The sequence below is a fragment of the Lampetra planeri genome, chromosome 39 (genome assembly GCF_965212315.1).
Source record: "Lampetra planeri chromosome 39, kcLamPlan1.2.h2, whole genome shotgun sequence".
NCBI classification, from domain to species: Eukaryota; Metazoa; Chordata; class Hyperoartia; order Petromyzontiformes; family Petromyzontidae; genus Lampetra; species Lampetra planeri.
The window spans coordinates 9,495,732-9,511,395 of NC_136145.1; the positions used below are offsets into that span (position 1 = coordinate 9,495,732).

The 15,664-nt window shown below is 53.4% G+C and overlaps 1 protein-coding gene across 1 annotated transcript in view; it reads right to left on the bottom strand.

Annotated features, from left to right (window-relative positions):
- LOC144731604 (fibrillin-2-like) overlaps positions 1-15,664 on the bottom strand; it is a 129,568-nt gene that overhangs the window by 47,747 nt on the left and 66,157 nt on the right. Inside the window, exons 18-25 of the mRNA XM_078612782.1 lie at positions 14,379-14,504; positions 13,646-13,771; positions 13,354-13,473; positions 10,605-10,742; positions 9,432-9,482; positions 8,073-8,198; positions 6,505-6,729; positions 3,213-3,338 (exon numbers count right to left, since the gene is read on the bottom strand). Of these exons, the coding sequence (XP_078468908.1) occupies positions 3,213-3,338; positions 6,505-6,729; positions 8,073-8,198; positions 9,432-9,482; positions 10,605-10,742; positions 13,354-13,473; positions 13,646-13,771; positions 14,379-14,504 (1,038 nt within the window). The remainder of the gene's footprint in view (positions 1-3,212; positions 3,339-6,504; positions 6,730-8,072; positions 8,199-9,431; positions 9,483-10,604; positions 10,743-13,353; positions 13,474-13,645; positions 13,772-14,378; positions 14,505-15,664) is intronic.

A 15,664-nucleotide genomic window follows, 5' to 3' on the forward strand; every position in this document is an offset into this window, starting at 1 on the left:
TCATGGGACAGACCCAGGTGTTATAGGTTAATTGACGGAGATGACTGGTTTATGCATCACCTGAGGATATAACCTAAATAGACTGTTGGGGCAAGTGCTGTTTGCGAGCACCTATGAAGGCCGGCACGGCACACCAGGGGGTGGGTGCCCAGCACCACGCCCGACCGCCTTTGCCTCCCCAGTGGCGATGTTTACACACTGTACCAGGTACTCATTTGAGGCCGAGTCGACCTAGGGGAGGCCCGGGACCGGTTCAGATAATCGTCACCAGTGTTGGCCGTGAGTGAGAATCGAACCCGGGCCACCAGGTTCATAGAGTAGCGCTAACCGCTACACCACCGCTCCCCCCCACACACACACACCCACCACCTGAAATCCGAGGCACACCATCTGAGATGAAAACACTGGCTTCCTGTGTGCGGTAATGACACTCGTGGCCTTGGCAGACCACACAAAACGGAGCACAAGTAAACAGTGTGCGCGTGCTGTGTGCGCGCGTAATGGCTCTGTGAAAGATCCACAAAGAGGGTGTTTAAGGTCAGTCTCGACTGCTAAAAGACACACAACAGCTCAAGCTACAAATGTCACTGGGGCCATAATAACTTCGAGGAAAATATCACTCAGCTGGATGTTTAAGCGATGTTGAAACTCAGGTTTCAATTTCCACTTATATACACACACACGCACAAGCGTAATTACTTAACAGTCACGCACTTTCTTCTTTCACATAACGCACCGATCAGGGACAATTGCCAAATGTGTCACTGGCCAAATAACTTGTATTCCGTTGCATTTATTCGCCGGCTTATTCATTTAGTTGTTACGAGCGTTAAATTGGCAGCTGATGGGCGTGTGGACAGACGTGGAATGCGTTCAGCAAGCAGACGACGGCGGCGACGGCGCTGCCCCACGCCCCAGGAATGTTCCGCTCACGGGATTATTATTATTATTGTTATTTTGTTGCACCAAACGAAGTCGTGTGTGGCGATTTGTCTTCAAGGGGTTTCCAAGATTCGAATCCGGCAAGACACCGTGGTTAACGTCGCCGCTGTGTGAATGATAGCCTCGCGCCGTTTGCTTCACAGTGGACGGCGTTTAAGATCCGCTGGGTGTCCATGTCCGCATTTGCCAAACTTGAAAATGTTTTACTCGTAAATTACTCTACTGGGAAACGCACAGCGACATCGCCCTGCCGCTGAGAAAGAGACTTGGCAGCACCCTCCTGAAAAAAAAGTCTTGAGACTCGGTGAGGCGCTCCTGGGTAAACTAATGAAAACATAAATTAATGATAAACCTAAAATGCATTTTTTGCACTTCCTACCATAGCAGCTATTCTATCGCAAATACCTCCTCTTAACCTGGCTGCATAGTGCACACTGCAGATTTGCTGACCTTTCAAGAGCCAAGTACGCTGGCGTATTTGTATTTAATTCATGGACCATTCATGACTTCATTTACTCACTTCATTTCGACTTCATTTCAACTTCATTTCATCTTTCATTCATTCTCAGACGAGCAGCACGACTCAACGGCTGGAGTCGGCTGCGTCGTTGACGTCGCGCTAACCCCAACACGACGAGGAGTGGCCCTGCTATCAATGGTAGGGGAGCTGTCTCGGCCATTCATGTTTTCGTAAGTGCTAAGAACACATGGGTGCAGTGTGCCCCTTTTGGCCATCCACCGAACAAAGACGGTCACCGGCATCGCACGCCCTTTCAGATGCGCTGCTTCTGCGGCCGTCTGGAACGCCCTTCCTTCCGATATTAAGAAGCCACTGGAGCTATGCACATTTAAAACATCGAGGTTGAAAACTAATTTCTTCAAAACTGCTTTACGTGTTTAGTTTGTTGGCCTTCCCCCTGCACCTCCGATTAGCACGATTGGCTATGTACGGTACGAAAGAAGTTCAACATACGTACGTACATACCGCTGCCCCGCCTCTCAACGGCTCGTCCGCTTGCCTGTGCGCGCCCGCTGTTGGCGCGGTCATTAATTACATCGCTCAATATTTATACACGGGTCGGCCAATTTTGACTGCGCAGACGACGACCCACACAATGGAGCTCTGTTGGCCCACGGCGGCAGCTCTGTAACGGCGGCCCGGACAGCGCGACCGGGTGGGTGGGGGCGGAGGGGGAGGGGGCGTGCGAGGGCGCGCGCGGCAGGGCAAGTGGAAGTGCCTGCCAAGGGCGCCAGCACGCCCCTGCAATTTTCAAATACTTTAAACGAGCCGCCTCTGCCAGCCAGACCTTCACACGCAAATGATGCCAAAATATTTAATAATTCATAACGATCGGTAATTACGTGGGTGGCACGATTACGTGGTCTCCCGGGTGAGATACTGCAGCGGGCTTTGTATGCTGGCATCCTCAATACATTCTCTTTTGGGGGCGTGCTTAGGTATTATGTTTAATTATCCTTGTCCCACACTCAAACTGATATGCCCAATGTGCTGTAGGTGACAGCAACCTTAGAGACTTTGATTTTTTAGTTGTTGCAAATTCATCACTGCTCTCAGCACAGAACGGACAATGTCTCCAGTTCCGACTCTTCAGTGCTCTTCTACAGCCAGGCTGGGTGCCAGGCTGGGTGCCTGGCTGGGTGCCTGGCTGGGTGCCTGGCTCGGTGCCAGGCTGGGTGCCTGGCTCGGTGCCAGGCTCGGTGCCAGGCTGGGTGCCAGTCATCTGTTTTTTTTTCTACTCCTGAAGCCAAATGCAACGTAATCAATCATCAAGCATCGCCTCTGTAAGGGGCTTTATGTCGGGAGAAGGTTGAATACCCGCGGCCTCTCAGACCCTGAATCTGAGAAGCGTCCATTGTTGATTTTTTCCCCGGCGCACGTGAACAGACGCCACTCTGTGGAGGCAACGCAAAGCCCTTGCCTCCCACACACTCGCTTACAAAACACCCAGAACGCACCGCACACACGCTCGCTCACCTCGCACACGCGCGCTCCACACAGATTACCTGCAGGGCCTACGGGCGGTGATTTTAGGGCCCCCCCTGATAGACGAGCACGGGGGGGGCGATAAGGGGGAAAATTTCCCTGGGACTCACACAAAAGAGGGCCACACAACGGGCCTGGTTTGTCGTCACTCGCGGATAAGGGCACCCCCCGACGAGGCGTTCTGCTGCCCTGGGCCTCCAGCGGCCGCGCCTCGAGGGCCCGCCGGGCGGCCCCATTCTAGCACCGCCGCCGCCCCCCCCCCCACCTGTGCAGTTGCGATCCTCCGCATCGAGGGCGAAGCCCCCGTCGCACTTGCAGCGGAAGCTCCCCACCGTGTTGCGGCACTTCCCGTGCGCGCACAGCACCGGGAACGTCTTGCACTCGTTGACGTCTGTGGGCAGAAGCGGAGAGGTGGTGGGGGCGGTGGGGGGGGATGCAGCAGGTGTGAGAGCGCGGAGACGGCGGCTCGCGGCTGAACGAGGGGCGGCAGAGGCGGTTTGCGTTTTAGTGAACGAAGCAGCGGCGGTCGGCGGAGTCCCCGCGGGGCGAAGACGGCGGCACGGGCGACGCGGTGGCTGCGGCCCCACGTGTGCGCGCGGCGCACCGACGGCTGACAGACGGTTGTTTGTGCGGCGAGCTCCGGCTCGCTGGGAGCGAGCAAGCGAGGGTGAACGAGCGCAGCGCGCCACATGCGCAAACAACGACGGTCGATTATTTAACCGCCGCTAATTGCACCGGCTCCGATCGGCTGCTTTCGTAAATAAATAAAACGAGAAAACGCCGCAGAAATCGCATTCGGTGAAATGAAAGCGTGCTCATGTTCAAGGCTCACGCCGATGCTCTCTGTGTGAACGAGTGGGCACCTGGCACCCACTGCCATGACCACCGCCCACTGGAATGCCACTCGTGAGTCCTCGTGTCATTGGCCGGCACGCCGCAGTCCTTCAGACTGGGAATAGGAAGGACGAGGGGGGGACCTCGAGTTAATCTTCCACGTGTGCCCCGCACAACAGATGGGGCCCTTTTCGCCAACCAAGGAGCCGGGAGCTCCGAGCTGTCGGTGCGGCGGCAGTGGTTGGCGACGAGAGTGGGAAGGCCTCGCGGACGGCTGTGGTTTGGCCGCAGGGAGGCAGAAGGGTCACTTGTTGTGCATATGGCGTGGGTTTTTGTGTGGCTATACGAGGGATCTTTGTCTTTGTTTGTGTATGGCTTTCGGGGAATCTCTTATTTGTGTCTGTCTTTGTGTGTGTGTGGGGAGCGGTGGTGCAGCGGTTAGCGCTACAAACGTGGCAAACCGAGTTCGATTCCCACTCACGGCCAACACCGGTGACGATTATGTTGAACCGGTCCTTGGCCTCCCCTAGGTCAACTCAGCCTCAAATAAGTACCTAATGCGGTGTGTAAACATCATCACTGGTGAGACAAAGGCGGCCGGGCGTGGTGTTGGCCACCCACCCCCTCGTGTGCCGTGCCGGCCTTCATAGCTGCTCGCTAACAGTACTTTCCCCAACAGTCTGTTAAGGCTACACGGGAGATCTTTGTCTTTTGTGCATGGTGCTCGCTAACAACACTTGCCCCGCCAGTCAATTAAAGACTATACGGTTATGTGGGGGATCTCTGTCTTTGTTACGAGTCTATGTGCGTATATGTGTGTATATGTGTGTAGATGTGTGTATATGTGTGTAGATGTGTGTAGGTGTGTGTAGATGTGTGTGTGTGTAGATGTGTGTGTGTGTAGATGTGTGTGTGTGTAGATGTGTGTGTGTGTAGATGTATGTGTGTGTAGATGTTAGTGGGGAGCGGTAGTGTAGCGGTTAGCGTGCTGCGCTATGAACCTGTTAAGGCTATACGGGGGATCTTTATCTTTGTGTAGATGTGTGTGTAGATGTGTGTGTGTGCACGTGTCTCCATTTTTTTCCCTCCTTTTGACAAAACCCTTTTATTTTCAGCCGAAAAGGAACAGTGGGGGGGGGGGAATGGGGGGGTGAGGAGGGGATGGGGGTGGTGGGGGGGTGGGAGGGGGGTATGGGGGGATTCCTCTGCGGGGCAGCTGCCCTCCCGCCATCCGGACAGCCCCTCGCCGTTGACGAGGTGTGGATGATGATGATGCGTTACCGGCGACTGGGGCGAGCTTAACGATCCGTGGCGGAGCGACAACGCGCGCCGCATTCCCCAGACGCCGGAAGCCGCGGTGGCGAGATGTTAACCACCTCGTCCAGCATGCGAGAGGTCGTGGGTTCGATCCCAAACCTGACGCCTGCTGTATGTTTGGAGTTTTCATGTTTTGGCCGTGGTCGCGTGGAGCATTTGGCTGCTTTACATTCCCACGTTGTTATAAGCAACTTCGTTGAGCTATCTTTCGTGATAGCTTCTGAAAAAGAGCTAGATAGCTCAGTGGGCCTTAGCTGGTAAAATAAAAATAGTTTAGTTTACTTGATGCCTTGTCATAGGTGTCTATTTGGTGTTTGAACAGCTCAACAACTGTATTATGTCATTCAATAGTGTTTTATCGTCTATATGTTGTTTTTGTTCCGATTGCTTTCCTTCATCGCTGTACTTTGTTTTGCTCGCTTGTTTCATTTTTGTTGACCCAGGTTCCCTTTTGCAAACGAGACTCGTCCGTGTTTCTCGAGTTCCCACCTGATTACACAAATTAAACGTGAGACCTTTGGCCGAACGTCCCACTCCTACGCCAAGATTCCCGTACGCCAAGCCTCCTTCGTTTGCCTGATGCAGCAGCTGTCGCCCATCGCTTGTCAAGCTTCCACTAACAGAAAGGGGCCTTCAGACGTCGCGCGGTTCAACCTGGTAAAATAAAATATAATAGCCGCGCACGGCGCACGCTGCCGCAAGAGTACGAATGTCAAGTGAGCGACGTCGATTGATCACTCGGGCGATCGGTGATTGGCGATGGGGCTTTGATTTTTTTTCCCGTATTCTGTAGGCCTGGCTGGGGGTGGATCGCAAATAATTTAAACGGCAGTGTTTTCCACGCTGGAGTGCCACCATTTTATAATGGTTATAATTAATTCTTATTTTGGATCTGTAAGGCGCCGCGCAGTTTTCATTCGCTCTTCGAGAGAAAGGGATTGAGAGGTGCGTGAATCCACAGGCGAGGCAGCCAAAACCAACGCCGACGATTGCACCAAGCTCTGTGGCCCGACAATGGGATTATCTGGTGGTGATGTGAAGCTGCTGCTGAAGCTGCTGCTGCTGCGTTGCCGGCGAGTAGCTGGAACCGGACTTGGCCCGCAGCGAGCACTGAGAGCCATCGAGAAGTGCCCGTAGCGAGCAACAGGTAATGCTGGCCTGGCAATCGAGAGAGCGGCGCAGGCCTGGCTGCCTTAACAGAGGCCCGGGACAGGTTGCCGTACTCATTTCATTAAGAAGCACTAACAACGGAAAAACTCAATTGTCAACGACACCGTGTGTGGAGTAGGACCGTCGGCCGAAACTTTGTATTTTTCTCTCGCAAGGCCACGCCCGGTGGTGCGGTCGACGAACGCGCCGGCGCTTTCTACAACACCCCCCCCGCCCCCCCCGCCCGCCCGCCTCACCTTTAAAGACGGGCCGTCCCGTGAGCACGTCCCCGCGGTTGGCGTAGCCGGGCCCGCGTGGGCACAGCGCGTCGAACTCCTTGGTGCCGGCCGGCGGGCACGAGTCGCACTCGGCGCCCCACGCCGCCCCCACCGAGCAGCAGCAGGCGTCCATGCGCATGCGGCCCAGCGGGCGCTCGCACTCCTCCTCGTCCCACTCCAGGAAGCACTGTTCCAGACGGAGGTCTTCGTCGTGCCATCGTGGCGGCGGCGGCGACGGCGGCAACAACATTCGGTTACGTTTAGCGTCGGCTCTTTTTGGGTCTCGCCCCCCAAGCGCCGCGCTTCTCGGCACTGCGGCCGCCCCTTGCTAGAATCGTTATTAGGCGACAGCAGATGTACTGTGTGCGTACGTGTGTAAGTGTGTTGAACTTCTTCTGCACAGTACGTGGCCAACCGTGCTAATCGGACGAGTGGGGAAAAAGAGATGCTTCTCTGTTTATATTCAATGAATGTACAGAGCTGTGGGATGTAATTAGCACGAATGATGCTATATACCCATAATAGAGTTTTTTTTGGGGTCATATCGCATATATATATATAATGTGTCGTTAAAACCCGCCACCACCCGACACAGCCAACTAGTAAGGGTTGTCACGTAAACAGAAAGTGGCCAATTCGTCACTAGTACAGCACTAACCGGTGTGTTGGAGAGCCAAGCCACAACATTTACAATCTGAGTACGACGTTTTGCCAGTAATTACAACTAGCTTCATCAGGCAACAGACAGATTTGTGGAAAAGTCTAACCGTTGCGTTCCTTATGTAGAGGCGTAGATGTGGTGACCACGCTTCTGCGCTCTTGCGCAAAGTGGGGGGGGGGGTATTAATGAGTCTTGTCCTTCCTGTCTATTGTGTATTAAAATAGCCGTACCAACGGTAATCCCTATTGAAATATGGTGGCTTGTATAGGCATGCTAGTTACTAATTGGCTGTGTCGGGTGGTGGCGGGTTTTAACGACACATTTATATATTTACGCGACCTAACCCCAAAAAAAACCTCTATTATGGATGATATTGGTCGCGAAAGCCTACGTGGTAAGATGTTATATACAATTAAATTATGATTATTTGCAAATACAATTGCAGACCCACCCCGGGACCCTGACGAAGGCCGTTGTAGGTTTGGAGTCCGCGTGTTCTCTCTATCCCCGTGTTCTCTCTATCTCCGTGGTGGTCGCGTGCATTTTTCTCTGGGATCTCCACATTTACAATCTCCATGCGTTTAGATAATTTGGCTGCGACTATAAATTCCCACGTGCGATGATGATATGACCCACTTCGATTAACTATTACGTGTGACCAGGTCGGCTCTGAAAAATAACTATTAGCTCAGTGGGCTTGACCTGGTAAATAAAATAGCAAAAACTTAAAATCGAGAACACGAGATGTTGCCCAACATTTGCAGAAAGCGTCGCCAGGAGTCGCGTGCGGCATAGGGAGAGCCACGCGATTTAAACCTCTGCCGGTGGAAAAAGGAATGTCTGTCGCTGGCGTGTCGTTTGTGCATGCAAACGCGGAGTCTCTCACCCACGCACGTGCGTCCCGTGCCGTCCAGGATCAGTCCCTGGGGGCAGTCGCAGCGGAACGAGCCGGGGGTGTTCACGCAGCGCCCGTTGGGACACACGCCCGGGAAGACGTCGCACTCGTTCACGTCTGCGCTCGCGCACGCACACACGCACGCACACACACACGCACACACGCACGCACGCACACACGCACACACACACGCACCCACACACGCACACACACACGCACGCACGCACACACGCACGCACGAACACACGCACACACGAACACACGAACGCACGCACACACGAACGCACGCACACAGGCACGCACACACGCACGCACGAACACACGCAACACATGAAAACACGCACACACGCACACACGCACGCACGCATACATGCACACACGAACACACGCACACACGAACACGCACGCACGCACACACGCACGCACACACACGCACACACGCACACACGCGCACACGCACACACACACACGCACACACGGCGACACGTCCGACATGCGCCGAACAACGGTCCGGCCAAATTTGTGTCATTAAAAGGCCCTCCACCACCCGACGCGGTCATAGTGTGCAAGCGTGTACACGTGCCGATAATTATTGTCGTTTCAGATGTAGCGATGCTCAGTATGAGAGGCTTGTAGGTGAAGGCAATGTGTAACGTGCACAGTGGTGGCTCTAACCACGCTGCCAAAAACTTTTGCAGCATGCTTTTGCCAATTAGATGCCAATGAATTCAAGGTTTTGTTACTCGTTCCTTTCTTTTGTCCGGCTGATGTGGATGCAAAGCCACAACTCCAATGTCACATCCAGGTGGTCAAGCCAGGGAGTTAATCGCGTCAGGAGCAGCGGAATGTATCGCTGTGATGTCTCCTTCGTATGTGTGGATCTGGCATTGCGTCGTCATACGTTGCGTGGTGTGTTCTGGACGGCCGCAGTCGCACACTGGGGAGGTTTTAATTTTCCATTTGTGCATGTCAGGTATCTGCCATGGTTTGTGCGGATGCAGTTGCATTATTGATTCCAGATCACGTAACAATGCTTCACACGTGTTCAGCCACCGCCACGTGGGATTGGCGTTTGGTGGTTCATTCAGCACATCATCATCGTCCCTTTGGGGTCGATAAAATTAGGACAACTTTGTGGGGAAGTCAACAACGGCTGTCTTATACACAGGCTCGCCCCCATCATAGTAACGAGGCATTGTCAATAGGGGATGAGCGCTGCCTCGGTCACTCATCTGAGCAGGAAATCACTTCGACTCTCGTTCAGCAACGGCCACCGGGGGCCGCGTGCCAAGGGGCCCCGTCGCCGTGGAGAACGCTGAAGAAGCCTCGACAAGTCCCGAGGACACTCACCCTCGCAGTTGACGCTCTTGGAGCGGGAGAAGCCACGCGGGCAGGCGGGGTCTGTGTGGCGCCAAACAGACGGACGATCAGAACGCACGGTAATTTATGCAATTGTTATAACTTACATGAGTCAGTCTTTTATCTATATACATGTTTTATGACCTTTATAAGCCAGAGCCCAAACATATATCAATAATTATATCTGCAATGATGTATAGTAATAATAATGTATTAACAATATAAATGACTTACATAAGCCAGTCTATTTTCTAGAAATATAAATATTTTATGACATTTAGAAGAAAGTTAATTTAAAAAATCCACAAGGAATTTTTTTTCTCTTTCATGCATTTTTTCTGACATTATCTCATTTACCGTACTCATTTTTTATTTTACTTTATAGTTTTTGCCTTTCCCCCAAAAACGGGCTCCAATTCGCACGGCGAAGAAACCGAAAATGTCTCCCTAGCTCGCGAACAGCCCCCAGAAGATAACGTGACAAACACCGCTTCGATACGGCGCCGCCCAGAGGCCCCTGGAGGCGCAGGGCGGGAGGGCCTCGAGACCGAAGGTCACGCGGGGTCCACGCTTATTCACCGGCGACACAACCAGGCACCGCTGTGAGGCCCTCTCTTACGCGAGGCCCTCTTTGACACGAGGCCTTCTTTTATGCGAGCCCTCTTTTTCACAAATGAGAGCTCGAACAAAGTAGCTTATCACGTGGAAATGTATAGCAGTCAAATACTCTAAACGTGTGTTTCTAAATGTGGAGTCAAAAACCAGAGAACCCGGAGACAAATCCACGCGGCCATGGGGAGAACATGCAAACTCCAAATATACAGGCGTCAAGGCTGGGATCGAACCCACAACCTCCTAACATCTCACCACCGCGGCGCCCCGAGTATTTGTACGCGTGGGAGGAAGCCGTAGCACCTGCGTGTGAGGGGGAAACACCCTATCCCATGGAAACCGCACAAGCGGAGTCTACATCCGCTGTACCGCCTTCTCCTGGCGAGCGGGTTAACACCTCGCCACCGTGGCACCCCGCGGAGACGATCCGGCCGCGATCCCGGATTCGCACCAAGGACCCAGGTGACAACCGCCGGCTCGGTGTCCCCGACCCCCCGAATCGCCGGGGCCACGGCAGCAAAACCCCCCGGGGCGGCGCCGTGGGCGGCTTACCGAGCTCGCAGGGCTCGCAGGGGCTGCCCCACGCGGCCCCCAGCGTGGCGCAGCACTCCGACTTCATGGTGCCGCCGTTGATGTTCACCTCGCAGCGGTTGTCCAGGATCTGCATCCAGCAGGTGCCCTTGATGCTGTCTGCGGGCCCGAGGCACGCGCCAAGGGGGACGACGCCGCGCGGACAGACGAGCAGACGGACACGCAGACGGACAAGCAGACAGACAAGCAGACAGACATGCAGACAGGCATGCAGACAGACACGCAGACGGACACGCAGAGGAGACGTGCCGACAGGCATGCAGACAGACAAGCAGACAAGCATGCAGACAGACAAGCAGACAGACAAGCAGACAGACATGCAGACAGACAAGCAGACAGGCATGCAGACAGACAAGCAGACAGACAAGCAGACAGACATGCAGACAGACATGCAGACAGACACGCAGACGGACACGCAGAGGAGACGTGCCGACAGGCATGCAGACAGACAAACAGACAAGCATGCAGACAGACAAGCAGACAGACAAGCAGACAGACAAGCAGACAGACATGCAGACAGACAAGCAGACAGGCATGCAGACAGACAAGCAGACAGACAAGCAGACAGACAAGCAGACAGACATGCAGAGGAGACGTGCAGACAGACAAATGTGCAAACAGATGTGCATGCAAACACGCAGACAGACGTGCAGACAGTCATGTGGACAGAAATGCAGACAGACACATACAGGTACAAACAGGCATACACGTTCAGACACACAAGAAACACCCACAAAAACATACCCACGTAATACAGGTGCACACAAGTAGCCATGCATAGACACACACACACGCCACACAGCGGCAGACGCACACGATACACAAACAGCCGCAGGCATACACGCCCGATGTAGTGCAAACCGATACACACAAGCACACACAGACACACACGGACAACCACATCGAGTACGTGCAGACGTGCAGATATGCGCATAGCCAAACGAGGACCGACAAAGCACCAAGACACACAACACACACCCAAAGATGTCGTCGGTCAGGTCAGCGGTAACCATCAAAATCCCCCAAACCTCCCCCCATTGTCTCCGCCCACCCAGCAACTACAAAGTTATATTTTATAGACACAAAGATAATGAGCTTAAGATAGTAGTGTATAGTGTCGTGTATAGCAGTGCAGTGTATAGTATAGTGTAGAGTATAGTAGAGTAGTGTATAGTAGTGTAGTGTATAGTGTAGTGTATAGTAGTGTAGTGTATAGTGTAGTGTATAGCAGAGGTGGGACAAAGTCATTGTTATGCAAGTCCAAGTCGAGTCGCAAGTCATCAAATTCATGACTCGAGTCTGACTCGAGTCCAAGTCACATGACTCGAGTCCACACCTCTGGTGTATAGTGTCGTGTATTGTAGTGTATTGTATAGTGTAATGTATAGTAGTGTAGTGTATAGTGTAGTGTATAGTAGTGTAGTGTGTAGTGTAGTGTATAGTGTAGTGTAGAGTAGTACCTCCATAGAGCCTAATGTGTTCACTTCCCGACCATTCCCCTGTTAATGACTGGCTGTTGTAGGTACAGTAAATATTAATTAATGCATTGATTAACCGTGCTTATTTTAATATTATGTGTTTATAATGGTGTTAGTATCTTTATGTATTAATATCCATTGTTTAAATATTATAAAGTACGTTTTTTGGGTGCCAAAGGGGATAACTTTCGATGCCATCGGAACGAATGAAGCCTTTAACATTTCCTACGCTCGCTTAACGACCAAATCACTTCGCGACCGGCTTCGTGGAACCAATCGCCTTCGTTAGGAGGAGGGAGTTCCACTGTACAGCCACTACGAAGCAAACGAAAACCCCGACTTCCAAACAAAATGAAAAAATAACAAACAGAAATGGCACGAAACCAAAGCTCACAAACAACGGCCAACGTCATGACAACACAGAAGTGAGTCTGTGAGGTTGCACTGCTACACATGCCAGAGCACATGCCAGAGTCACCGAGTTGCCGAGCAAGGCAGGGAAGCCTCACACGGCAGTCGCTGTCCCCTTACGACGGCTCAAAAGGTCTCTTCTCTCTCTCCCTTTAAGCCGAACTGCAGGCAGTCGTTGCGACACAAAGGGCGGTGTGTGTGTGTGTCCGTGTGCACGTGTGTGTGTGTACATGTGCGTGTGTGTGTGCACGTGTGTGTGCATGTGCACATGTGCGTGTGTGTGTGCGTGCATGTGCACATGTGCGTGTGTGTGCACGTGTATGTGTATGTGTGCACATGTGCGTGTGAGTGTGTGTGTACGTGTGTGTGTGTGCGTGGTGGTGTAGTGGTTAGCGCCATGCTGCGCTACGAAACTGGCCACCCGGGTTCGATTCCGGCTCACGGCCAACATCAGTGACGATTATCTGAACCGGGCCTCAGCTAGGTCGACTCAGCCTCAAACAAGTACCCGGTGCGGTGTGTAGTAAACATCGTCACTGGGGAGACAAAGGTGGTCGGGCGTGGTGCTGACCACCCACCCCCTCGGGTGCCGTGCCGACCTTCATAGGTGCTACTCGCTCACAGCACTTGCCCCAAGAGTGTGTTAAGGCTACACGGGAGATCTTTGTCTTTGTATCTTTGTGCTCGTGTGTGTGTGCGTGCGTGCCCGTGTGTCTGCTAAGGCTATCGTCGCTCTGATGATGCCTCATCCCCCTCCTTAGGGGGGTGGTAGGGGGGGTGTTGAGTCGTCCGGCTCCGCGGTGCGGCCCCGACTCGCTCACCGATGCACACGGTGCCCGTGGCGTCCACCTTGGTGCCCATGGAGCACTCGCACACGTACGAGCCCGCCGTGTTCTTGCACACGCCGTTCACGCACGGGCCCCCCTCGCACTCGTTCACGTCTGCTCGGGGGTGGGTGGGGAGGGGGGGGTCACGGGGACAATCTCATCGTCGGTGCAAGGGACGTCGGCGGCGACGGCCGCATGCATCGGCCGTTACCCACGCGCCCCCACGGTGCGTAAAGGCCACGCGGAGGGGGGGGATCTTCGTCCCCCGCGCGTGGCGAAGCGTTACCCTCGCAGGTCTCCGACTCGGAGTTGAAGACGTAGCCGGTGGGGCAGGAGCAGGAGTAGCTGCCCGGCGTGTTGCGGCACAGCCCGTTGTCGCACAGCAGCGAGTTGCGCGAGCACTCGTCCACGTCTGCGGGCGAGCAAGGCGACGTTAACCCCCACGCCACCGCCGCCCCCTCTCGCTCTGCGCAGTGCTCACGTCCGCCCCGGGTCGCCACCGGGAACCTCGGGCACATCGCTCGTTCCCGGCGCAGCGCTCACGACCCAACGTGACCCGACGCGACCGCTCATCGATGGCGAGCTGAATGTAAGTTACGGGCAGTCTCCGACTCACGAACGGGTTCCGTTCCCGAGGTCCGTTTAATCGTTTTGCCAACTTACGAACGGTTCGTAAGTCGGGAACGCAATAATGTTCTGGATATAAACTATTTATTATTTTACCAGGTAAGGCTTATCACGTGGAGAAAAATCCACGCAACCATGGGTAGAGAGACACGCAAACTCCAAATATACAGCCACCTCCTGTATACCAGGAGAGGTAGTTAACATATCGCCACCGTGGTGCCCAGTTGATACAATGGTGCTAGTTTTGGTAAGTATGCCCCCACCACAGCCTCTGTCTACCCAGCGGTTACAATTGGGTCCACCGCAGTTGGCTAGTGATGGGCAGATTTCATGCGGTGGGCGGCAGCAGCAGCGGCAGCGGTGGTCGGAGGCGATTGGCCGAGGTGACTCACCCACGCAGCTCTTGCCGGAGATGTCCGACTCGTACCCCGAGTTGCACATGCAGCGGTAGGTCGCGCGCAGATTCTCGCACATGCCGTTGGGGCAGATGTCCGGGTCCAGCGCGCACTCGTTAATATCTGCCACCGCACAAAGACACATCCCCCGTGTAGCCTTAACAGACTGTTGGGGCAAGTGCTGTTTGCGAGCACCTATGAAGTGTGGCACGGCACACGAGGGAGTGGGTGGCCAGCACCACGCCCGACCGCCTTTGTCTCCCCAGTGACGATGTTTACACACCACACCAGGTGCTCATTTGAGGCTGAGTCGACCTAGGGGAGGCCAGGGAAATAGTTGAGATAATCGCCACTGTTGGTGGCCAAGAGTGGAAATCGAACTTGGATTGCTGGATTCGTAGTGCAGTGTGCTAACCACTGAACCACCGCTCCCCACACGCACGACCGCCATTGCCTCCTCCGCCCCACGCGCCCACGGAATCCCACCCGCTTGTGACGACGCACGGTGGGATAGTGACTAAGACAGTTCGTGACTCATTGATTAGATTTCCATTTTTCAACCAAGTTATTTGAATTCTTCTTCACGGTATACAGGTTTTTTCCTCACGTTATGCGGTAGAGGCTTTAAAAAAAACCCCAATGGGCCCCATGTACGACAGTAAGCCAGACCGGCTGCCTGCCAAGTAGCTTTGTAGCTCGTCAGACTCTCCGGTATAAATAATAATCTGATTCTGACACACAGTTCACAAACAGTGTTGTCCCACGTCCGACCGCATAGCCGCATCTGAGTGAATTAAAATCACACGATATAGCGAATTTTGGGTAGAAATAGGTTGAACCGCATATTCGCGAAATCTCACAAACCCGCGTAAAGTGAGGGAAACCTGTATTTTTTTACAACGCGTTATTGATAAGTCAACAATTATCTAAGTGTGTGCTCTACAGCATAAAAAAATAAGAATAGGTTTTTCCCTCTCTGTCAATAAAACAGGTGTTAAGATGTTCAAAGACCAAATAAATACCTTCTGCAAAGACATCAGGTCTGCGTTAACCGCACGCATTTGTGGCAAAACATACAAACAAACATGCTCTGATCATTATTTATGGCATTGACTTGGAAACTGATTGGCCTACACCAGAGAGAGCAGCCTTCTGTATAGCCTAGTCCCACAGCGTCAGATCATAGAACGCCAAAAGGTGAACAATGCAGGTATCAGCGTATTACCTCGAGCTATGCATACTTGGTGTTTGAGCATCTTATTGCCAGAAAGGATAAAACCTCT